The sequence below is a fragment of the Aythya marila genome (assembly GCF_965140915.1).
Source record: "Aythya marila genome assembly, chromosome: 14".
NCBI lineage: Eukaryota > Metazoa > Chordata > Aves > Anseriformes > Anatidae > Aythya > Aythya marila.
In genome coordinates, this window is record NC_139055.1 from 9,161,414 (window position 1) to 9,186,122 (window position 24,709).

General features: G+C 38.7%; 1 protein-coding gene across 10 annotated transcripts in view; it reads left to right on the forward strand.

Annotated features, from left to right (window-relative positions):
- Positions 1 to 24,709, forward strand: part of LOC309883543 (ankyrin repeat and KH domain-containing protein 1-like) — a gene marked incomplete at its 3' end in the record, with an annotated part of 112,898 nt that overhangs the window by 57,315 nt on the left and 30,874 nt on the right. For 9 of the 10 annotated variants that reach the window (XM_082771688.1, XM_082771692.1, XM_082771691.1 and 6 more), the window contains 5 exons: positions 5,389 to 5,476; positions 6,753 to 6,880; positions 7,054 to 7,197; positions 7,877 to 7,979; positions 17,316 to 18,059. In XM_082771688.1, coding sequence (XP_082627814.1) covers positions 5,389 to 5,476; positions 6,753 to 6,880; positions 7,054 to 7,197; positions 7,877 to 7,979; positions 17,316 to 18,059 — 1,207 coding nt within the window. The remainder of the gene's footprint in view (positions 1 to 5,388; positions 5,477 to 6,752; positions 6,881 to 7,053; positions 7,198 to 7,876; positions 7,980 to 17,315; positions 18,060 to 24,709) is intronic. The other variant, XM_082771698.1, reaches the window with a different exon arrangement.

Here is a 24,709-nt window from a genome sequence, read left to right on the forward strand (position 1 = left end):
CCTTAAAGATCATCCAACTCCAACCCCTGCCGTAGGCGGGGTGCTCCAGGTGCCAGAGCTGAAGTTCCCCTGCGGCCTGTGGAGAGGCCCCTGGTGGAGCAGGCTGTCCCCCTGCAGCCCATGGGTCCCACATGGAGCAGATCTCCACGCTGCAGCCCCCCCATGGGTGGAGGAGCCCCCGGTGGAGCAGGTGGATGTGGCCTGGAGGAGGCTGCGGCCTGTGGAGAATCCCCGCCAGAGCTGCAGTTTGAGGAGAGGAGTCCACACAGGAGCAGGGGGTCTGGTGGGAGCTGCCACCCATGGGGGACCCATGTTGGAGCAGTTTGCTTCTGACAGATGGACCCTGTAATAGGGACCCATATGTGGAGCAGTTCTTGAAGAGCTGCTGCCTGTGGGAAGCCCATGCAGGAGGGGGAGTGAGAGAATGGTTGTGGTGGAGCTCAGCTGTCCGGCAGGGTAAAGCCACCACATCTTCACTTGAAAAATTCAGATTTTGTTCTAGAACTCTTAAATAGCATACAACATTGGAAACGAACTTGTGAAAAATGTCTCAGAGAATAATACTTGCAAACCAAAGAGAATAGTTAATTAAAAAAAAGTTTAAGAGTAGTTGAGGTATTATTTATTTTTATTATTGAGCTGATCTTGAAAGTGTCTGAGGACATGAAATCAAGAGTAAGAAATATCAGTGATTGTTGTAAAATACTTGTGATAGCATTGCTTTTGCTCTTCTCCTAGACAAATCAATACTGGAGAGAACATGCTTACTATTAACTGGACTCTCATCTTGGTTTTGCACCTTTTTCACTGGGAATTAAATAATGTAGAGTTGTACCTGATTTGGGGAGTTCTCTCATTTTCCCCTCCCTTCCTTACCTGGTACGCAAACCTACAGAAAATTGCACTTGGGCACTATTTCTCTTCAGACAGGAATTAGCAGGAGAGTGCAGTGCGGAGAATGGCTTTTCTGGTCAGTGTGGCATTAGGTGTCCTTTATACCTCTTTCTAATGTGCTAATTACAGTATTCCTCAGGATTCAGGCAGTGAAAAGGGAAAGAATATTGTGGTAATTCCTGCAGTGTGGATAGCAAGGGAAATTGTCTTCGGAGATGAGTTCTCTTTGCTAATTCTTGTCCTTACAAAATGAGTGCTTACACATCTTCCTTGTATTAGCAAATGCACATGCATTGTGAAGCAGGTGGGGGTTGCTGTTGGATAACTTCCGTGTTCTTTGTCCCAATATCGATCAAGTATCTACTACAGCTTCAAAGAAATCTTTTATATTTATGGTCACTTCAGGTGAAATAAAGGAAGCAAGTAGAGAAGTGTAGTGTGCTGCAGTACTTTGGCTTGTTCTAGATGTTTGTCATTAAAGCTTGAGTTCATGCTAATCTGTTAGCCTTTATGAAGGCTAAAGAGAATGCTGAAATCACAGAATTAATTTAATCTTAAAATAAGCATTTCTATATTCTGATAAGAAAAATACTATTAAAATGCTACAATTTTTGAAGCAAATGGTTTAGCTTGGCTGGACTGGTGATGTGAATGATACTGCAAGTACCTGAAGTATATAAATGCTGAGGATTAAGTTCTGCCTACTCAATGAAGTGACACTTGGTCAAAATGGTTAGAATAACTCTATTGCTTTTAAATCATGAAGCCTTCTGACATCTGTGTTTAAGACTTCAGCAGTGAAGTGTCCTAGGAATGGAGAATTTGTTGCAAATAGTGGTACCTAATTGCTAGATATCCGAAATACTACACTTGAATGCAATGAAGAATGGTCTTTCACTATCTTGAATTTAAGATAGTGAAATCTTGAATCAAGATGAGCTAAAATACGTTTTGCTTTTTTGCTTTGTTTGCTGTTAAATCAGCGTGGGTTTTGAAATGTCTGTTAAATTGTTTAGGCAGTAATGTTCTGGACCTGTTCAGTCAGTGAAGTGTTATTTAATAGTTCTCTGCATTCATAGCTGTTTTGTGAATGGTTTGCCTGTAGTTCTGGGATTTTATTGTGCTTAAAACAAATGGCAGTATCTGGCTTTTTATAATGTATTGGCAGTAGCTGAGGATTAAAAAGCTATGCCAAATATCAGAGCTCTTATGAGTATGCTACTAATCCCTGCATGTCATTGGGATACATACTAACAATTACTTTTACATGTCCTGTAAATATTTGCAGACAATCTAAAAGCATGTATATATTTACTGATATTTAGGCAGTGATTTGCCCTGGTAGTATAATCTAATTATTAAAAAAAAAAAAAGTGATTTAAGTAGTAAGCCTGTAAGGCTTCCTGTCTGCCTGCATGTAATACGTATATCTGTGTGTGTGTGTATGTAATAGCAAGCATTTCTTATGAAGGTGGCAAGAATGAAGTGCATAGAAGGGTAGTCTTACCTTCATGATGTCAAAGGATAGGTTTGTACTATTTGTGTGAAATCAGTCTCCAATATCAGATCCAGTCTAAATATTTCTTCCTCAAGTGGAAAAGCAATTCAGCCAAATAGATGTTGATGATTGCAAGAATCTTGGTAGGGTATGCAGAGATGCAGTCAGGAAGGCTAAGGCTCAGCTAGAACTGAAGTTGGCTGAAGATGTCGAGAACAGCACGAAAGAGTTCTTCAGATCTGTAAGAAGCAGCACAGGAAAGACAAAGGTCTGCAAATAGCATTGACAAGGCAGAGGTTCTCAGTAGCTTCTTTGTCTCTGTCTTTAGTAGCAAGATTCCCAGATCACAGGACTGAGAAGCTACAATGCATGTAGAGGAGGAAGGGCTGGTCTGCAGCCTCAGGGGCTCAACCCACTTAAGTTTATGGACCCAGGCAGAATCCACCCCAGGGTGTGGACAGAATTGTCTGATGTTGTTGCAAGGCCACTGTTGATAATATTTGGAAAGTTAGTGAGATCAAGGCATGTCCCTGATGACTGGAAGAGGGCAAACGTTATACCCGTCTACAAGAATGGCCCCAAAGAGAACCAAGGGAACTACAAGCCCATTAATCTTAATTTTAATCTTAACTTAATCCCTGGGAAAGTAACGGAACAAGTCCAACTAGAAACTAGTACAAACCAAATGAATCAGGTGGCTGGGAGAAGCTCACATGACTTTGCAAAAGGCAAATCATGCATGACTAACCTGATCTTTCTACAACAAAAAAAAAAACATCTTCTATAGACATAGACTGCTCTGTGAGGTGGGTAAGAAATTGGCTAACAGGATGGTGCTCAAAGATCCTTACTCAGACTGGGCTGCTTGTCATAAGCTGGATCCCTCAGAGATTAATACTGGGCCCCACGCTGTTTAATATCATCATAAATCTTAACAATGGGATTGAAAACATCCTCACCAACTTTGTGGATGATACTAAACTGTGTGGTGGGGTGGACATGTCAGAAAGGAAACCATTTTAGAGACTTGGACTGGAAGAGTGGGCAAGGAAGAACTGTATGAAGTTTAACACGGTGAGTGCAGGGTCCTTTAACTGTGACAGCATAACCAAAGAGCCCAGTACAGGCTAGGATCTTTGTGGCTGGGATGCAGCCACCCAGAAAGGGACTGGGGGGTTCCTGATGGTCAACAAGTTGGATGTGAGTCAGCAATACAGTGCTGAAGCAAGGAAGGCAAATTGGATCGTGGGCTGCATGTTCAAGGCCATTACTAGCAGCCATAGAGATATGAGTATCTCACTCTACTCAGCATTTGCCAGACTGCACCTGGAGTACTGTGTCCAGTTGAGGTCCCCACAACTCCAAACAAAACATGAACAGACTGGAAAGGGTCCAAAGGAGGGCCACCAAGATGACCAAAGGGCTGGAGAACCTGCAAAATGAAGAAAGACTGGAGTTGTTTCTCTTCACCTTGGAGAAAAGTAGGCTCTGAGGGACCTCATTGCAGGACTCCAGTATTTCAAGGGCAGCTGCAAAGAGAAAGGAGGCCCTGTCTTCACAAGGAGACACATGTAGAAGACCAGGGGCAATGGGTACAAGTTGCACTGGGAGAAGTTTAGTTTTGATGCAAAAGAGATGTTCTATAGTGAGAACAATCAGTCATGGGCACAACCTCCCCAGGGATGTGGCAGAATCCCCATCACTGGGGGTGTTCAAGATGTGGTTGGACAGGCTGCTGGATAATCTCATCCAGGCTTCCTTTTCCCATGGAAGGTTGGATCCAGTGATGAAAAAAGGTCCCTTCCAACTTGGGCTTTTCCTTATGATTCTGTGAAGTGTGTGAACAGAAAGTTAACGTAAGCTGCAGGCTTGCAACCAAAGCAAGCAATGTGTCAAGATACATGCATAGTTTTTAGGAATATTGAAACTAAGGGAAGGAGTCAATTAGTTTGATCAAACGTGTTCTTCTGCTTTTACGTTTGTAAATCGTACCATTCCCCGTCGGTGCTAAATGTTAGCTTTCACAGTCAGATACACTTGCAATTCCAGGATTAAATAGTGTGTTTGGAGCTTGGCCTCCCAGATTTCTAATTTAAAAAGTAAAAATACACATTCTCTTGTTCTTGTTGTATTATTGATTAGACTGAATATGAAGAGTGCAAATAAAAACACTCAGGAGGAGGATGTCCTTTCCCCTTGTTGCCGTGGGATAGTTGATGTGTGTCAGTCAGCATTCTTTGTAGCAGTAATCACGTCTACATAACAGGCAGACTTTCTATGTCTAACTTCTCTAATATAATTCTATTCAGCCACATCTTTCCAGTTGTCAGAAACTTTTTAAATCAGAAAATCATTCTTGTTGTTCCTTCCTCTTTTGTTATTTTGTCATCTGTTCATCTGTGATGATGAAGTCATCCTTTTGTTGTCTTTGTGGTTTATTTTCCAGTACTTTCATTCAGAGGCTTGGGGACCTGCAGTGAAGGATATCTACCTGTCCAAAACAGAGGGAAAAAAAAAAAAAAAAAAAGAAAAAAAAAGCAGTTGTCGTCTTTATATTGCTAATCCTCTTCAACGTGTCTTAAAATTTTTTTCTGCACTTTTAAAGTTATTTCAATTCTAAGTCTCGTGCAGCATGTGACAGTTCCCAGAACTGCTGCGTATCAGTTCTGTGTATACTTCACAATGTGGGTTGATACGTGTGAAATGTTTATTGGCCCGCAAGCAGGAAATGAGCTGTTACTATTCTCAAGTGTGTTATGCGTTTGAATGCTAAAATAAAAATGGGTATAGAAATTGGGAAGCTTCCTTGTATGACTAACAGTATGGATGTGATCTTGATGACAAAATGATGAAAATTAATTCCAGTCAGTAAAGAAGATGTGGATCTTCTTCAGAGACTGATAATTTCAGTCCCATCACTGGGTGGTTCAAGAGCTGAAAGGATGGTGAAGTTTTTGCCCATATATGTAACATCTGTTATTTCTCTCTTACAACAGGAGCATGAATCTGAAGGGGGGAGAACTCCGCTAATGAAGGCTGCACGGGCTGGTCATTTATGTACTGTGCAATTCCTTATTAGCAAAGGTAAAATATTAGTTTCAATAATTAGTTTTTTAAACTTATTGTACCAGTTACATTCTGCATTTGTGATCTGTCTTGTAAAATAATCTTATGTGTACGTGAGTGCTTGTCAAGCTGTTCACAGTTTTTTGAATTTCTTTTGGTTTATGCACTGGGTCCTGCACCTGGGCCAGGGCAACCCTGGCTGTACGTACAGACTGGGTGAGAAGATGCTGGAGAGCAGCCCCACAGAGAGGGATCTGGGGGTTGTGGTTGACAGCAAGTTGAATATGAGCCCTGGCAGCCAGGAGGGTCAATTGTATCCTGGGCTACACCAAGCACAGCATTGCTAGTCGGTCGAGGGAGGTGATTGTCCCGCTCTGCTCTGCGCTGGTGCGGCCTCACCTCGAGTACTGTGTGCAGTTCTGGGCACCACAGTACAAGAAGGACATTAAACTGTTGGAGAGCCTCCAGAGGAGGGCGATGAAGATGGTGAAGGGGCTAGAGGGGAAGACATATGAGGACAGGCTGAGGTCACTGGGCCTGTTCAGCCTGGAAAAGAGGAGGCTGAGGGGAGACCTCATTGTGGCCTACAACTTCCTCATGAGGGAGAGTGAAGGGGCAGGCGCCGATCTATTCTCCTTAATGACCAGTGATAGGACAGAGGGAATGGTGTCAAGCTGAGGCAGGGGAGGTTTAGGCTGGACATCAGGAAGAGGCTCTTCACCGAGAGGGTGGTCACACACTGGAACAGGCTCCCCAGGGAGTAGTCACTTCCCCAGGGAAGTAGTCACTGCACTAAGCCTATGGGAGTTTAAGAAGCGTTTGGACTGTGCACTTAAGTCACATGGTCTGAAATTTTGGGTAGACCTGTGTGGGGCCAGGAGTTGGACTCAATGATCCTTATGGGTCCATTCTGACTCGGGATATTCTGTGATTATGATGCAGTGAATCTCAAAATATTTGGTAGCTGTTTTTTCAACTCCATTGTATAGATTAATAAATAGCTTTGAATTATGGCAAAAAAAAAAAAAAGTATTTTCACAAAAGGGAAAGAAAGCGTATCCACACTCCTCTGGGGGGGAGAACAAAAACAAAAAACAAACCTGCATTTCTGCTTTGTGAGATGATGACAATTCTGTATACAAGTCATCAGTTTATCTAAAATCTCTTGCTCTTATCCCTAAAATACGTATGAATTTGGATGATTAAAAGAGCAATCTTCTTATTCCAGAAAACAGTATTTTTTTGATACTTTAAGGAAGTCCTTGTGTTTGATTCTGAGACTTTCTCTTTACAGGTGCCAACGTTAATAGGGCTACAGCTAATAATGACCACACAGTGGTGTCTCTGGCATGTGCAGGAGGCCACTTGGCAGTTGTTGAGCTCCTTCTGGCTCATGGTGCAGATCCTACTCATCGACTCAAGGTATTCACTTGAAACTATTTATTTATCATGGTTATTTCATGTATCAAAAGAACCACATAATTGATTTAATGAAATAGTGAATGTGCAGTTTTAAATTAAACATCATATCTGACGTTCTATACCAGGAAACAGAATTCATCTTCTGGCTTTTTATTTCCAAAATCTCAATTCAGGATGGCTCAACAATGCTCATTGAAGCTGCCAAAGGAGGACATACAAATGTTGTTTCTTACTTGCTGGATTACCCAAACAATGTTTTGTCAGTTCCTGCAGCAGACTTGTCTCAGCTCACACCTCCATCTCAGGATCAGTCTCAGGTAATGTATAAGAATTTTTTTTTTAATAACACCATAAATGTTGCAAGGAAACACTTCCTTTGTAACCAACTTCTCAAGCAACTTTAGATGCAAACAGAGTGGAAAGAAGGGGAAAAATAAAGTACACATTTGAAAATAACAGAGTAAGAAAGTTGATTGGTACTGTCTGCAGTACATGAACTTTTTCCCATTTTCTTCTCCCAGGAAATGGGATAGTCCCAGACCTAGTGTCTTAAAAGTGTATCATTTTCTTGGTTGCTTAGCATTTCGTTTCTACAGCTCTAAACTGTTAATGACAGTGCCTCTCAAATATTCTGATTTGTTATATAAAAGAAATTATACTGTATAAATTTATTATTCTTTTTTATTTATTATATATTTATTATTGAAGAGGTATCTTTCCAGCGCAGTTAGTTCATTGAAAAGCCTGAAGATGTAAATAGCTGTCCAGCTTACACTGTCCAGAATTTTTGTAATGGCTACTATAGCTAACTGACATAAAATCCACCATGAAATGAGCTAGACTGGTCATTCCAGCAGATAGCAGGGCACAGACAGTTTGGGAAGAGTAGAATGGAGGTCTTCTGTAGAAACATACCTTCACGTCAATGCCTCATAACTGGGTCAGTTTGAGAGATTTTTTCTTTATCTGACTGTGTGTCTGTGACTTTATTTTAAGGTTCCTCGTGTACCAGTGCATACACTTGCTATGGTTGTACCTCCCCAGGAACCTGACAGAACCCCTCAAGAGAACTCGCCACCTCTCGTGGGAGTGGTGAAAGGTTAGTATGTAGCTCTTTGGAGGATACATGCAGTTTGGAAACTGTTAGGCTAGGGAATGGTTTTCTGAGTGCTTATACATAGTATAGTCTGCTCCATCAAGTTCTATACACCTGTAATGAAGGTAGGACTTAAATATAAAAGTATTTTATGTAGTGTGTAGTTCTTGCTAATTTTCTTATTTACTACGGTATAGTAACAGTGGTTACTGGGCATGCTCATTCTAAGTTTTTGGAAGAAAGTGGTTTCAGTAACTGCCATAGTCCAGACTGATAAAAACATTAATAAACACTATGTATGGTGTTAACTTCTGAATTTTGTACATTGGTTGTCTAGAATAGTTGCTGTTTCCACAAATTTGTTAATATCAACTTATTTTTTTTTAAAGTAGCAGTGCAAGCATTTTGGCATCATAAAATGCCAATGTAGATTTACTTACAGGAGGACAATTTTTCTTCTATTAATAACAGTACCCTTGTAAGTAACTAACATCAGGGTTTTTGCTTTGAATGTGGTTAAGCTGACTGGTTACAATTATTTGCAGTCCTTAAATGGCAAATCTAGCATTTGATTTCCAGCTGTGGATGGAGTTACAAATTCTTCACTTCTGTTAAGGAAGTTCAGGAAGAGAAGCAGATTAAGTGGAAAGTTACAACTTCTGTCAATTTACTTAACAAGTTTTGGTTTGGAGGAGGGAGAGATTAGATATCATGGTATACAAACCTCTGTCAGATAGCTTCATTTCATTTGTTTATTCTTGAAGTGTTCAATGCTAAAACAAACTAAAAAAAAAAAAAAATGCCAGGGGCACAAACGAATTAAGAAAAATATTGTGTACCTAATGGTTTTTAAGTGTGTGAACTTGATTCTCCCTATGTATGCCATGTAACTTCTAAAGTACAGTTGCTGTATAATTTCTGTAGGATGTGCAACATCTGCTACTTCATATGACATAAGAATTAGTACCAAAAAAATGAAAAGAACATGCAACTTCTGGTCTAGATAACGCAGTGAAAATTATCTGCTAGCATAACATGCCTGCCCTTAAATAACTTCTGGTACCGATGAGTAGGCTAGGGTTCTGGAAATGCAGTTTGTGATGCATGGGAATTAATGAGAGCAGTTGATTGTGTATCAAAAGACTAAAGTTATAAGTTTAAAGTCAGATATTTAATCAAATTATGAGATGCAGAAGGTTGATATAGTTTAAGAAATAGATCCCTTTTAAAAAAAAGAAAACTTACAGGAAATTTCAGCTCATGTTTTAGGCATGTTTTTAGCAATACTGCATTGCTGAAACTGGTACTGAGGGTTCTTGATGTTTCATGATATGCTTCATGTGTGTCAGCAAAACTAATCTGTGATGTGTTACGTCTGAAAAGTAGCCATCTGAAATGTCATTGGGTTAATGAAACATTACTGAAAACTGCGTGTAAAGTTCTGGTATATCTAAAATGCTTAGGGGAAAAAACATTATTTGTGTCAAAAACTGTGTGGTCATTATAAAGATACCACTCTTACTGTAACTGTGATAAGAACCAAAATTCAGCAGAGAACACAGTCTCTAACTTCTGACATGCACGTGGCTTTAATATAGCAGACTTCATTGTTAGACTTGGGAAGTGAGGAGTGAAAGAGGGTGCAAATGAAGAAAGACATATGGGGGGGAGGGGGAGACGGTTGGGGATGGGACAGACAGAACAGTCTCAAGTTCTTATGTAATTTTATTTTATTAAGAAATTTCTTACCTGCAGAGTTAGAAATAAGCTCCTAAGTCTTTTTGCATAAATTCTTGACTACTTGGAGGAAGGAGAGGAACACCTAGCCTTTTTTTACCTCATCTCAGTCTGTGTTAGGGGTCTGTATTACTTTTGCAACAAATGAGTAACAACTCATTTCCCAAAGAGTTCTTTACAAGTTGAGCGTATAACTAGAATGCGCTTGTGTGTTGTTATAAGTCAAATACGCTGTGAAACTTCTGAGGAATTTATGGTTTGTTTTTGAATGAAATTATTTTTACTATAGTGAGAAGGCTTATAGGATCATTGCCATGGAATAAATGTTTTGGCAAATTACCTAATTTTGATTTTGGCAACGGAAAAAAAAAAAAATCAGAGCTGACAGTGGATATACAGAAACAGAGGCACTATGCAGAAGTCATAACCTCATAAAGAGATGAAGAAAAAACAAATGAAAGAAGTAGCAGATTTAGTTCATTGGACTGGAAAATAATTTGACTCGTAATTTAACTCACATAAGATTGTTTTTAGTGTACTTCTAACCTGTGACTTCTAACCTGTGTCTAGCTTGTCCATGTAGAAGTGAAATCAGTGTAGTTCTGTGCTTTTGTGTGAAAAGGCAGAAGATTGCATCCTTATTGTTCTGTATTTGTTGCTTCCCTCACTTGGATGCAGTCGGAATTGCTCAGCAGGAATTCTGATGCAGCTGAACAAGGATGGTCTTTCAGCTGGGGAAACGAGTTGCAGTATTTCTGCAGCTGGAGGATGAGCAGGTATCTTCTGCTGCTAGTTGTCCTCAGTGGGTACTGAAGCACCGTGGCAGATGTGCAGCTTCAAGTGTCCCTGCATCTGGCTCCCTGGAGTCTGCTGGGGCAGCTCTGTGCTCTCAGCCCAGCTGGCATGGAAGCTGCTTCTAGCACCAGCCAGCTCTCCAGCCAGGGTGAATAAATCTCTCTCTTGCTGTAAAGCACTGGCACTGGAAGGATAGACTTCTTGCAAGGCACAGTGACTCCAAGTGCAAGACTTAATAAAGAACCCTTTTGTAAAGCATTTCTCCTCACACTGTCTGAACCTAACTGGCTTAATTCTTTGCCAGTTCAGAAAGGTTGCTCTTCAGGCTCACTCCCCTGGAAATAAGCAGTGATGCTAAGAAACGTGATGTTTTGACTTCACATGGGCTATGTGAACTGTCAATTCTACTGAATGTAAGTTGTGAATACCATCAGGCTGCTTTTGTAACTTCAGGTGCACTTTAAAGACAGTTCTTTTTTACACCTCAAACATGGACCATTTCCAATACGTGAAATGATTGAAAAGAAAGCTATCACGTTTCTTCAAGAAACTACTCTGTAAACTCAATCTAATGTTTAATCTTGTAAATTCAATCTAATGTTTAATCTTGTAAACTCAATCTAATGTTTAATAGTGGGATCCAAAGCTCCCAGCATGTGTGTATGATTCTGCACTGGCTTAGTCTTTCACAGCAAGCTTTTAGAACATTATTGAAAATAATCACACCAGTGAAACAAGGGGACGCTTGGGGAGTTCGTGGGAAGCAGTAGTACTGTTTTCTTAGTCAAAATATTTGAACTGATGTAAGGCTTTTTTAAATATGTAGATTTAAGTCTGTTTTTTCAACATGGAGATATCAGGTACTCTACTTTTTTTTCAAAATTTATTTTATTTCATAACTAATTTGAAATCTTGGTTACAAATTAATTAATTGGCCTTAATTGACTGCTTAAAATTTCAACATTCCACGTCTTCACTATTTTTAAGTTGACAGTAACTTGCAGTGTTTCTTATTTGGAGAGCTTGGTTATGTATTTAGACCTCAACAGAACTTACAGACTTGCTTTTCCCAACTGCTGTTCACGTCTGCCTTTAATCCTAGGGGAAGGAAACTACAACTCCCTTAAAGTTAAATGGGTTTGGGGGATTTTTAAGCTTTTTAAGTGAGACCTTTAATAAACTGTTTTCTCTGTATCATCATACTAAGTCTTACTAACAGTCTAATAGCTTGGAGAAATTAAAACAAAAGCTTTCACTTCGCTACGAACTAAATATATGGGTTTTAGTCAAATATCTTACTACTTTGCCTAAATACTGAGTTATGTACTGATAAAGGTGAGTTGTGTGACTTAATTGAAAGATCCCAAAGCATAATATGCCTACAAAGGATAATTCTAGACAGTATTTTTTTTAATCTCAAGAGAGCAGTCTATGCCTAACTAACTTAACTAATGCTTTCTCAGTAAACTTTACATACTCATTCTTCTATGTGACTCTTTAGTTGCAGGCAGACGATTAAATGAGACAGGCATAGATACAGGTGATCACAAGTGTATTGAAATTATTTTCACGATGTTTTGTGAAATTCCGATCTTTGAAAGCTTCTGTTGCCTGCCTGCCACCTACTAATTTAGTCACATCTTAGCAATTTTCCAGTTAGATTCCATCAAGCCCCTGGATAAAAAAAAACCCTTGGGAAGATGACTATAGTTGGAAAGCAACCAAAACTTCTGAATGTCAGAAACTGAGTTAAGGTTGAGTAGAATGTCAGTTTGGTTTCAGCCATGTAATCATTGCACCAAATTCCTGCAAGTTTTCTGTAGAAACAGTTGCAGGAGTGCTAAAGATTGACAGAAATACTACCTGGCTTGCAAGAGGAATGTAGTGGAATACAAACTCATCTGAACATTCAGTCCTCCATGAACCATCCTGTTCTTAAAGAAGAGTTAAGTATGCAGTAAAACAGTGTAGCAGATGAATTTTTTTGGGAAAAGTAGATTATTTTTTCATTGTCCAGTTAGCCCAATTAATATTTTGTGTATGTGGATTGACTGTTTCCCTGTGTTATTAGAGCTGAATTTCTTACTGATATTAATTATAGTTAAATACGTAATATTCTTGAAAATTCAACATGGAGCTCATCCTATTCCTGTTGAAACTGGTAAATTTTAATTGGAGACTGCAAATCTTAACTTTAACCTTCAATTTTAAAAAAAAATCACCTGATTTCACTCTGATGTGCAAGAATAACAGTAGACGAAAAAAGCTGTAACAAAGCACTCATCACTGAAATTCTTTTCTATGGATTTATGCTTCCAAGCACCTGCCTTTTGTGAAGGGAGGAACAAACTGAGTCTGGCTGTGTAGTTGGTTGGTTGGTTTTGTTTTTGTCAAGCCTAGGCAATATTAGCCATCAGGATGATGTGCTGATTAATACAGGTGTATATACTGGGTATTGATTCCAGTGGAGAGGATATCGTTAAATGTACAAATGTGTTTCACAGTTGTTTTTTTTTTTTTTTTTTTTTTTCATGCAATCATTTCTGTATGCCAGAAAAATCTTTTGGAATGTAACTGTTTGGATTTGGATCCACTTGTTTTCTTTTAACAGCTCTCGAAATTAAGGAGCTGTCAACAAGTCCCAGAATTTAATCTAGTAAAAAGTAAGTTAAAGCAAAGTGAAACTTACAGAACAGAAGTCCCTGTCTGTACTACTACTGGATGTTAGCAAATCTACACGGTACATCCAGTAACAAAGTCATTAGAGGTCAATAAGGTAGCTTGTTTGAGGTAGGTTCATCTGGGATAGGTAGCACTTCACCTGTGCTACTCTGTTAGTTGTGAAAGGACATAAAATCTACTACTTTATTGGGAAAACAAGATACCCCATAGATTAGATGACAGGACTAGAAGAGCAGTTTCCTAGAGAATCGTAAACACTAGGGATGAAATATGGTATCATATTTGTTCACAGGCAGCAACCCTGTAGAGAGTAAATGTGTGAAAGCAAATTTAAATTAGAAGATTTTAATTGCTTAGGAGAGCTGAGAGCTATAAATACTGAAGTTTCTTCAGTCTTGCTCAGAGCATCTAGGACCTTTAAATGTTACTTTATGCCAGAATTCAGTTTTAAAAAAGAACTGGTATTGGTGTTCTCCATATTATTGGATGCTGAAGAGTTCGGGTATGGTATTTGGGGCGTGCTGATCTGGATGGATGGATTATTGCAAATCAACTTAGGTACTCATGAGATTCTCTACAGGGTACTGGGATAAGTACAGTAGATCGAAGTAGAGAACTTATACTTCATATTTCCTGTAAGTGTAAGTGGATAAGAATTCAGAGAAAATGATGGGAAACTGAATTTGTATTCAGTTTGTACTTGAGTAGTGTATGTTTGGTGAAAAATGGCTGAAAATGTTCATGAGAGAAGTGTGGGAGGCAAAAAGTAAAATGGTGACTGCAGGTGTGATGGTAGAGGCTGTATTGATGAAGTTAGGATGCAGAACCTGTGGAAGTATGGGAAGAAAAATAGGTTCTGCAAACAAATGTGTGCTGTAAATATCTTGGTACTGCTATTGACAGAATAAATTAGGAAAGGATCGTTTCCTTCCTCCACTGCTTTCCTGGCATGCCCATAACCACCCTGGATTTTCTGTCAACTGAACAATTCCCTTTCCTGTAACCCTGATTACCTGCTAGCGTGATGTTGGTCTAGCTACGTCTGGGCTTTCACTGGACCTCAGTCTTTAGTCTTCTTGGTACAAAATAAATGGCCAAAACAGCTGCTTTAGAGACTGGATGGATTGCTTGGTATTGCTAGGTTTAATTTCATAGTAGGTTGGTTGTCTAGATTTACAACCCACTGAAAAGGTAAATTAAAATACAAGTTGAAGTAATTATGGTCTGGCCTATGCCTGAAATTCTAAGTCCTACCTTCAAAAGTGAAATTATATTGTCTTGTTCACAATTATTTACTGAAATGGGCACCTTTTTTTCTTTAGGATATTGTAATATAGAAAAGATCTGAATAAAGGCAGGAAATACCTACTTTCAAGTTCTAATATACTATATAATATACCATAGCACTTGCAATTTTTAAGCTACCAGTAGTGTCTTTTCCAGCTCTGTTTTGAACTGGTTGTTAGGATGTGAAGGTTTAGCAAAACTTTCTTCCTATTCCTCATCCTCTTCCATTATCCCCAAGATTATAGCTGGCAGGTAATTTCTGGCGTAGAAAGAGTGATTTAGTGCCTATAAAGCATCTGTTCTAATCAATTAGAAGGTGATTGAAGTACATCTCTGCATCTTTTTTGGAATTTCAGAGCCTAGCTCTTCATTTGTAGCATGTCCATATTTGCATACACTTCGTGCTGTAGCATGCTCTGGGCTGTACTGATTTTTCTACATTTTGTTTAAAAAAAAAATTCTGAATTTTCAGTGCTAACTCCAAATCTGAGGCACTGTTTGGACAATCTGATTCCCATTGTGAGACCAGCCTTGTCCTCTTTAATCAGTACAGACTAGAAACACCAGATCTTTGTACAAGCCTACTTGGTCTCTGTAGTTTCTCCTGTGCTCTTAGAGAACTTTTCTGATGACAACCAGGCTTGTTTTTTCCCCAGGTGGTAATTAGTTGAGGGGGGACATTGATAATTTATTATTTGGGGGCTTCTTGAACTGCAATTTTTCTTTCCTATGGAGTGATGGAGGCTGTCCAAAACTGTCAAAAGTCATGAGAACACTTTGTGATACGATGAAGATGGTATAGTACTCTTAGGAACAAAAATAAACAGAGCAGCATGAAGTGTTACTGTTTTAACTACATCTTAAATTATGTTTACTAAAACATAAAAAGAGCAGCCTAGTTTCAAAGCACCAACTGACTTTTTTTTTTTTTTTTTTACTGATTTCTAACAAAGATGTAGAAAAACATTTTTCAGATTTTTGGTGAATAAATACATTTTCAATTGTGGTCTCCAAAACTTAAATTATATTTTAACTGTATGAATTAATTCACAGTTTTTAAAATGAAAGGGTAACTGTACACTTTAGATATGCTACGAAGTCGATTAGCCAACAGCTTATAACAGCCTTGAGCTAAGCATCCAGTAGTATACCAGCCAGTACAAAGGAAGTCATTACTAAACTTTAATCAAGTTCCCTATTCTTTTCACAGAAATCATCTTGGTAATTAGGGACAGAACAGCAGAAATGTTTTGAGTAGGAGTTCAGCTGGAAGTACTGATCTTTCAGTGTATGGCAGGGATATAAAGTAGCTAAGCTAGAGAAGAAGCTTGGTTAAGGGTGTCTGTCTTGATGTAGCTACGGTTTTACAGCTTGTGGGTATGGTGGTAAATTTCCTGGGGCTATTAAGATTTTTGTTGTTCCCTTTAAATGTAGTTAGGTTTTGTTTTCAGTCCTGGGAATCTTTTCGGGGAAAGTATCCAGCATAGAGTTGGTTCAACTCTTACTTTTTTTTTTATTTTTTTTGAGAGAAAATTCTCACGCTTGTTTGCTTCTTGAATTAGTACCTTAACAAAAATAACAATCTGGAAGTGCAGTGTGTGTGTCGCCCGTTTGGACTGCAGTGTAAAATGAAATCACTTGTAAATTAGTATTTTGGTGAAGGAAGACCCAGAGAGAAATAAATTAGTGTTTTGGGGAACTTAAACCTTCCAGAGCTAGTGGCTTATATAGAATTTAGTTCTAGCATCCAAACTTTCACTTAATTGTGTTATGTTCAGGTAGCTTTATTAATCCATAGATGAAATTGCATAATTTCAGTTCCCTTTTTAATGCTGAGATGTGAGTGCTCTGTAAGTGTTCAAGTTCTGTTTCTTTAAAGCTACATATATTGCTGCTTAGATATGGTAAATGAGTTTTACTGCAGAAAAGTAATCAAGCTAGAACATTTGATCAAGCTAAAACCTTTTACATTTGTCATTAGAATTTCTTAAAGTGAAGTACTAATTACAATTTAAGCACTTCATAGATTTATATTAGCAAGAACTGGCTGAAGCTTTCGCACATGGCTTTCAGGACTGTGCTGCTTGAAGGCAGTATGTTGGGAGCTTTCACAGAAGCTGTGCTCAGGTGTAGTGTGTCGTGCTGGATTGAAGATTTTCAAGTCTTAATAGTGAGCAGAATGGCTAATTTGTTACCAGAGAGAGGGAGGCAAGCAAGACGTTAATTTTCTCTCAGAACTGGTAAAGGGGTGCCAAAGCTTGAAAATATATATTTGTATATATTGAGCTTGCACTGGCAGGATTCTTTTGTAATGTAAAGGTAGGATGCTATAGCACTTGGATAAACCATATATAGTGATCCACAAAATACTGATCTCACTGTAGTTAGTTTTCTCTCAAATATGGAGAACTTTTGCTTGCAACCTCGCTGTTGGAATTAGCTTCTAGAAAATAGTTTAATTTGCTCTGCACACCCAAGCGACTTTGAGAACTTAGTAAATTATTTAAATTGCCTTGCTCTTGCTGATTTCCCTTCCAAGATGCATTGTTGTGGGTATCAGAAATCATAAAGGTTCCTTATTCCTTAAGGTTAAAATAGTGGTGTTCAAGGGTGTATTAGGATTGATATTTAAAATTCCAGCATTTGCTTTGTCCTTTCTGTCTTAACGTGGAGTGTAGGGTTTACCTTTTTATGATTTGACAGATGTGCAGTGTTAGTTGTAAAGACTTTTATTTATTTATTTTTATTTTTTTATTTTTATTTTTTTTTGGTGGGTGAGAGGGGAGGTATGGGGTATCTTCAGCATGGCATTTTTTCAAACATTTTTCATGTGCTTAGGTGCATCCAAGCAGAAGTCAAGTTCCCTGCAGGTAGCAGATAAGGACCTACTGCCACCTTTTCACCCATACCAGCCTTTGGAATGCATAGTAGAAGAGACTGAAGGCAAGCTGAATGAACTTGGACAGAGAATTAGTGCTATTGAAAAAGCACAACTTAAATCATTGGAATTAATTCAAGGTGAACCTTTAAATAAAGATAAGATTGAAGAACTTAAAAAGAACAGAGAAGAACAAGTACAGAAGAAGAAGAAAATATTGAAGGAGCTACAGAAGGTGGAAAGGCAGTTGCAGATGAAAACACAACAGCAGTTTACCAAAGAATATTTGGAGACCAAAGGTCAGACAGACACACCACTTCCCCTGCAGCAGCAGTGCCCACTTACAGGGGTCTTCCCAGAAGTGGAAGCTGATAAGGGTCTGCCAGAGGATAACTTTTCAGGGTTACCTCAGGTTGACACAATTTTGTCAAAAGATGATGAGCAACAACAGTCACCACCACCTGCTGAACAAATAGATTTTGTCCCTATCCAGCCTTTGCCAGCACTGCAATGTAATTTTTCTGGTAATTTAGGCTATAATGGGACAGAGTCTCTTGAACTTCAGAAAGCAATAGGTAATCAGCAGAATATAGGACAGCAGCAGCAAATTGCTGGGCAGGGACTGTTAGTTCAAGAACCAGACGGATTAATGGTTGCCACTCCAGCACAGACGCTTACCGACACTCTTGATGACCTAATAGCAGGTGGGTTAAGAAATATACCTCTTTTTGCATTAATTTGTGTGCTCAGTTTCCCTTTCTCTCCTTCCCTCCAAAAATATCTTGGGCTTTTCCAGTTTGGGAATACTTGCTCATGCATAAAGTTCCTGATTAATCTATTAATTTTAACATTGACTTCCAATTCTAATGTGAGACTTTAAAAAAAAAAAAAAAAAAAAAAAGTCTTTTTCCAAACCACAAAACATCCTGTACTGGTGCCCTGTTTGTTTATTTTTTTTAGACCTTTCAGCCTTTTTTTTTTTTCTGTGCTACTTTAAAGCTACTTCACAAAGCCTAATCATGAGTTATTTGTAGTGCCCACTAGGAGATCTGAGAATGTGACAGCTTTTTTTTGTCTTCTGTAGAATTTTCCATATAGGCTTATACCACAGAGGATATATTTAGTGTACTAGTCATCTCCAGAAAAATACAAACGATTGTCACTTGTATTGACAAATGTATCCCTCTCCATTCTGCTGGAAATGTTGCTACAGTTTGAATGCAATCTGGAATCCGTGCACAGCCATTGAGTTCTGTAATGGCTTGTGTTTTCGGAGTACGTTCTAAACTGGGATCATTACATGGCAATATCTGCTTGTTAGATGTAACATGGCAAAAAAACAGTCCTGTTATCTGGATGAAAAGAAAAAAAAACACAAAAGCACTCTTCCATTTGTTAATAACTACATGGAGCAGAATTGAAGGTCCCGCCCTGTGCGTTTTGTGAGTCCTGGTGTGGAGCAAATAGGTATCATTTTCGTTGACTTCATTTCATACATTTTACTAGGATTTGCGTTTACTGCTGGAGGTACAGAATCACAGAAAAGTTCGGATTGGAAGAGGGGGCCTTAAGGATCATCTTAATTCCACCCCCACCCTGTTGTGCGATTCCACCAGACCAAGTTTCTTAATTCCACCCCCACCCTGTCCCAACTCCCACCAGGCCAAGTTTCTCAAAGCCCCATCCAACCTTAAATGCTTACAGGGATGGGGCATCCACAGCTTCTCAGGGCAGCCTATGCCAGTGCCACCCCACCCTCTGAGTGAAGAATTTCTTCCTAATATCTAATCTAAATTTACCATTTTTTAGTTCTACATGTATGCAGGGCATAGCCAATGTTGATTGGTCATTTTTTTTTTTAATTCAGTGTTTTTCAGCTTTTCTTTGCACCTTGTCTGCCCTTAAGCCCTTATTTTCCTGTCTTTTTTATTTTTCCTTTTCATAGTCACTGCCTTATCCTCTGAAGTTCATTTCAAGGTTTTAGAAATGTGTGGTAAGACTTGCTAGCAGTTTCTGTGAACTTTCAGAATGGTAATTGCCACAATTGAGCTCATGCATGTCAAGGCTAACTACAACTTTGCAGCCTTGCCTGGAAACCACAGTAGATCAAATAGCTGTGGTGTTTTGTATCAGCTGCCTTCAGCTATGTAGTTTTAATTCAATGAAATCTTCTTGTGTTTTTTTTGAGTATCAGGCGTTGTGCAATATACTCAGCTAACTTGAAAGCAAAAATGCAATTGGATTGTTCTCAAAGCGTTACTCAAGATTTGAAACTGCGGTGTGCAAGGAGGAAATTTTGGATGTATAATGCAAAGCAACCAACAACAACTTCATGTTTGCAATAGTTACTGTGCAGAGTTGACCATCTGGCACAAAACCATGTGGTGTATAACTCTTAAAGGTTAGCAGCTGTGCATTATATTCAAAATCCTCGGTGCACACAGACCAAAAACTTGTTACAGTCATCTGAGTCAGCTCCACTAATTTTGTTTCAGATGTATTACTACCAAAATACTTCTAAGTGACTTGTCAATGATATTGGCATTGTGCCCTGTGACAAAATCTACCTTGTTTTTTCATTTCCAGATAGCATAAGAAAATGAAATATACTTCACTGTATGCTCGGGGAGTTGGGGGGGAGAGGGGAGGAGGGGGAAATATTGATCAGGAAAATAAATTTTTATCTTAAAAAAAACAAACAAACAAAAAAACAACTTTGAATAGAAATAGTTTGACTCAAGGACCTTTAACAGTAGATGTGCTAGTTCCTGTTGTTTCATTTTCTGATCTGTTTACTGCTTTTGCGAAGTAAATCTCATTTCAAAAACTATGTGCAGATAGAGCACACTTCTAAAAATGATTAGATGCAGTGTGCTTACAGATGCACATCAAGGAAACTTTAATTATTCTAATTCCAGATGCTCCTGAAAAAAATACTGATGTTGCTTTACTTAAATTCATAAATTTGTTTCAAAAACAAAACAAAAAGTTGGGAGATATTTAGATTGTTTTACACAGTCTGGATTTAAAAAAAATTGAGCAAAACTATGTATAAATCATAGTCCTCCTAAACTCAAGTGTATATTTATTTAAAAACTTTGTAAATCTACGTAATCTTATGTGTAATTCTTTGATCTGTATTTAAAACAAACCTGATCATTTTCCACAAATTTGTTGATTAGTCGTTAATTTTGTAAAGCAGTTTTGAGCAGAAAACATGATGAGAACTGTGTGCGTACTATAGATGCTGGTTAAAATTGTTAAAGGGGTGGGTGTCTGGGAAGTCTGTCTCCATGAGAAGACTCCTATTCTCCCTCTGACTGAGGATTTAGTGTGCCTGTGAGATACCTCCCTTGATTACAGTGCCACTGGTGGAACTACGTTAACGGTGGTGAGTGACACTTGATTTAGAAGAGGTGTGAACATTTTTATTTCTGTTGAGTATCCAGTTTGTATCAAGTCTACTTTAGAAGAACAGAAAGTTCAAATCAGCTTTTTGTGCCCTCTGCACTGAAATGACATATTGTTGCTCTTATCAGTGGTAATATATAAAAAAAAAAAAAAAGGCAAACTTCTCAAAGCTTCAGGTTGGCTATTTGTTTATAGGGAAGGACAGAGATTTCTATAAAACTCCAAATCTTCCTTTTGCTAAGTAACTCTGTTTGACAACCTACACAGAGTATTTCTCTTGTCAGCTAATAGAATAGCTACTAAGGGCTGAGATGAGTGATGGTAAGGTACAAGGTATTGAAAAGTAACAGGTAATTGCTGGTAGATGTTTATACCTGAGTCTCCTCATTCATAAAGCTGATCAACCTGCACCTGAGCTATGCAGAACTGAGCAATGTGTGGGAAGTCAGGTAAAACCTAAAAACAAAGCAACTCTTCTTGTCTCTTCATGTTTGGTTATAATGGAAATTCAGATATGCTGAAGTAAAAACTTTACAACTAATTACTAATTCTATCTTTGAAGGTGTGATCTTTAGTCAAAATTTTAATTGGGTCTGCAGAAGAGATATATGAATGTAGCACAGTTTAGAGTGGGAAAACAATAATTTGGATCACATCTTCCAGTATAAGAGCCCATTTTTGACTTAATTTTCATTACTTGGTACAATTTTTTTAAAAAGCTTCTTGCCTTGCATTGTTGGAGTTTCATTGCTGTGCACATTGCACATTTGCCTTAGTAAATTTCTTAGGTGGCAGTAGCTGAATTGATGCTTTCTTGCTTTTTATTTGTTTGTCTATTGAAGATGAAGGATTTTCTTTTGCTACTACATTTGCTCTGTAGCTAGAATATTCATGATTCCTGCTTGTACTGAGCTGTGGTTCTTTTTTGGGGGGATAGCATACTTCGTTTGAGATATCATACTATCTGCCTCTCCTCCTGGGAGTTCTGGTTTGTATACTTACATTCCAGATGTTTTAAGACACTTTATTAAATTTTATTTGGTTCTGAAATTCTGGTTGTGGCTGGTTATCCAGAACTGGATTTTTTTTTAGCATAACTATTTTAAAGGTGTGAAATCTGGTATATTATTTTTAGGATTGCATTTTGGAGTAGTACAGTTTACTAGGATAATGTGGAGTGAGAATTGTGATTCATAGAACGAGACGCTGCAATATACAGAAGAATTGTTCTCTTTGTCCTGCAAACACCAGTCCCTTTGAGGAAAGCAGAGCTGAAATACGAGTCCCCTGCTCATGACTTTACATGTTCGTGGCATAACAATTATTATGCATATTCTCCTTCAGACTACAGCTGTGGTCACCTCTAAAAGGTGTTTGCTTAAGTTTGTGCCAACACCTTGAGTCATAGCAAGATGAAATACGAAGTTCTTCCTTTTTTTTTTTTTTTTTTTTTTACTCATGCTCCTTGTGATTTACTTATTTTTCCATAACTTTGGGAAATTGTCATCCATGTTTATTTGAGAATAAACAAAGGCTTCACCCTGGTGCAAAGGAAGTCTCTTTGGAAAATTGTATGCCCTTCTTAAAACGTGGGGAAAATGGATTTTGACGTTGTCATTTAAGGATTGGACCTAGTAGAAATAAGTTTTTGGTTTAAATTTAAGTCTACAGAAGCATCCAAAACCTTTGTCACGAAATAAGCGTTTTATCATGATCTGAGGTCCATATTGTGAAAATTGATTTCAACTTATTCTTTAATCAATGCCTGACTATCATTGTTCATGGGCATTCTTTCACATGGAAAGATGAAACAGTTGCTCGGTAGGAAGCAAGCTGCATTTTGAAAAGCTTTGTCTTAAAGATTAAAGCAACACGTTTTTCAAGTCCATCAGAAATTCCGGAGTGAGGCTTGACGCTTGGAGTCCCTGGAAGTGATCTTCCCTTTGATCACTTGTTTCGTATTCTCCAAGCAGTCTTTCCCCTCGAAGCAACGTGATTCACCTCTTTCCCTCACGCTGCTGTACTCCTACAGGTGTCCTTGTAGGACTCCCGATTGCTGAGACACGAGGAATTGCTATGAGCTGCATCGGGTGCGGTGTTGCTGCTACTTCAGAAGTCTGTACTCTAGCTGTTGGTATTGGAAATACAACTTGCTAAAAATCAGTCGTTTGGAATTTATCCTCAATTTCCCTCTGGTCCTTCAGGCAGACGATGGGGTTCTTCCAGAGGTCTGACAGAGCTGGGCCTGGCCAGGGACGGGGATGGAGAGGTGCTTCTGCCCTTCCTAGGAAGGGTTGTTAAGATGCCTTGGAGACTTTGTTGCGAGATGATGCTTGGAGTTAAAAATCTCTATATTCTGTAACCTTTCTAATTCCCTGAACTGAAACATCTGCGTGAAACTGGAGGCAGAAGTTCTCAGATGGGTTTTACTTCGCAGAGCACAAAGCACGCTGGCGAGTCCCTTAGGCTGATCTGAAGCCTGACAGCCATTCTAAGGAAGTAAAAAATACACTTCAGGGAAAAAGAAACCCTGCCGTTTTGTTGACACAGCAGTTAAGAGGAAAGGATTAATCACTGCATAATGTAGGACTCCTGTTAGATGGTATTTTAAAGAAGAGGTTGGGGTGTCAGTAATGTGCAGGGTTTGTGTTTTGCTGCCTGTGGTGCTTTCTCTCACACTTGACGTTCTTACTGTGTAAGCAAAATGCTTAAAGCACGCTCATATCTCAAACATGTGATGAAAATCTAAAGTATGCAGGAAATAGTGTGATGCTTCCAGTTACGGTTGTGAAATACAGAGAATTGGGTGAATCTCACAGCGACATTAAATGCATTTCATTAACAAATCTTAAAGTGGCTCAAGTGGAGTCCCTCCACATGCACTTGCTTTGTATGTCTCACATGCATATGTTTTTAGATGCCATCTGTAGCTGCAAGACCTGAAAGCATTGAGTCAGTATCTTGTTTGATTTAAAGTAAAATCAGTCCTTAACGGGGTGATTCGGTGTTTCGTGTTTTAGAAGGAATAATCTTTAGAAATCCAGGTAATATCTTGCACTCCAGTGCTTTGAGGGAGAAAATAATTGTAGTGCACGAATTCTCATCTGCTGCTCTAAGCAGTAATCCATAGGAAGCAGATGAAGTGTGGCAACTTGGAAACCTCAAAGGCAAACCTGGTTTGTTCGGGAAGGTTGTAAAGAGAAGCAGAGCTGGGAATGTAGGTAGAATATCTTGCTGCTGAAATGTTGTGGCTGAATGTTAATGCTTGTTTGTGACCATGGACCAAGGAGAACGCTTTTATTAAAGTAGCATTTAAAATTACAGTGGAAAATGGTAACTTCCTGCAGATTGTGTTACCCCTACCCCCATGCATTCATGCTTTCTCTCTTTCTGAACACGGGTGAACTGAGCTATCTACAACCTACTCCAGTCTGCATTTCCTTGTCACGTGCAGTTGTATGTGGATAGGCTTCATGAGTGGTATTAGAAGCCACATGGAGGATTTTTCTAAGACTTTTCTACCTACACTATTTTTATATGAATAATTATGGATATGCAAGAGGAATCATGAAGGCTGAACTATTTAATCATGATTATTGGGAGAATTTTGCAAAAGTTCCTCTAACAATACACGGATGTGAGTTTATCCTTCATGTCCCCTTGCCACTTGAAATGTTTGAGCAGAAGCAGGTAACTGCACTGCGTATTTCTTACCTGCAGTTGTTAATGTTTTCCATTAGTTGTTTGCTCCGGGAATACTCCAAAGCAGTATTTATATTGGAATAAGTAAAGCTAATGAAATATTGCATCTAAAGAGGCTGTGCAGTATAGAAACTTGGTATTCCTGCAGTAGTTACTTGTCAAATACAGATGTTACGTTAATATGACTGTAAAGCGTAAGTGAAGTGCACTAGTGGTTAGTGCATTAGACCTTCCTGACAAG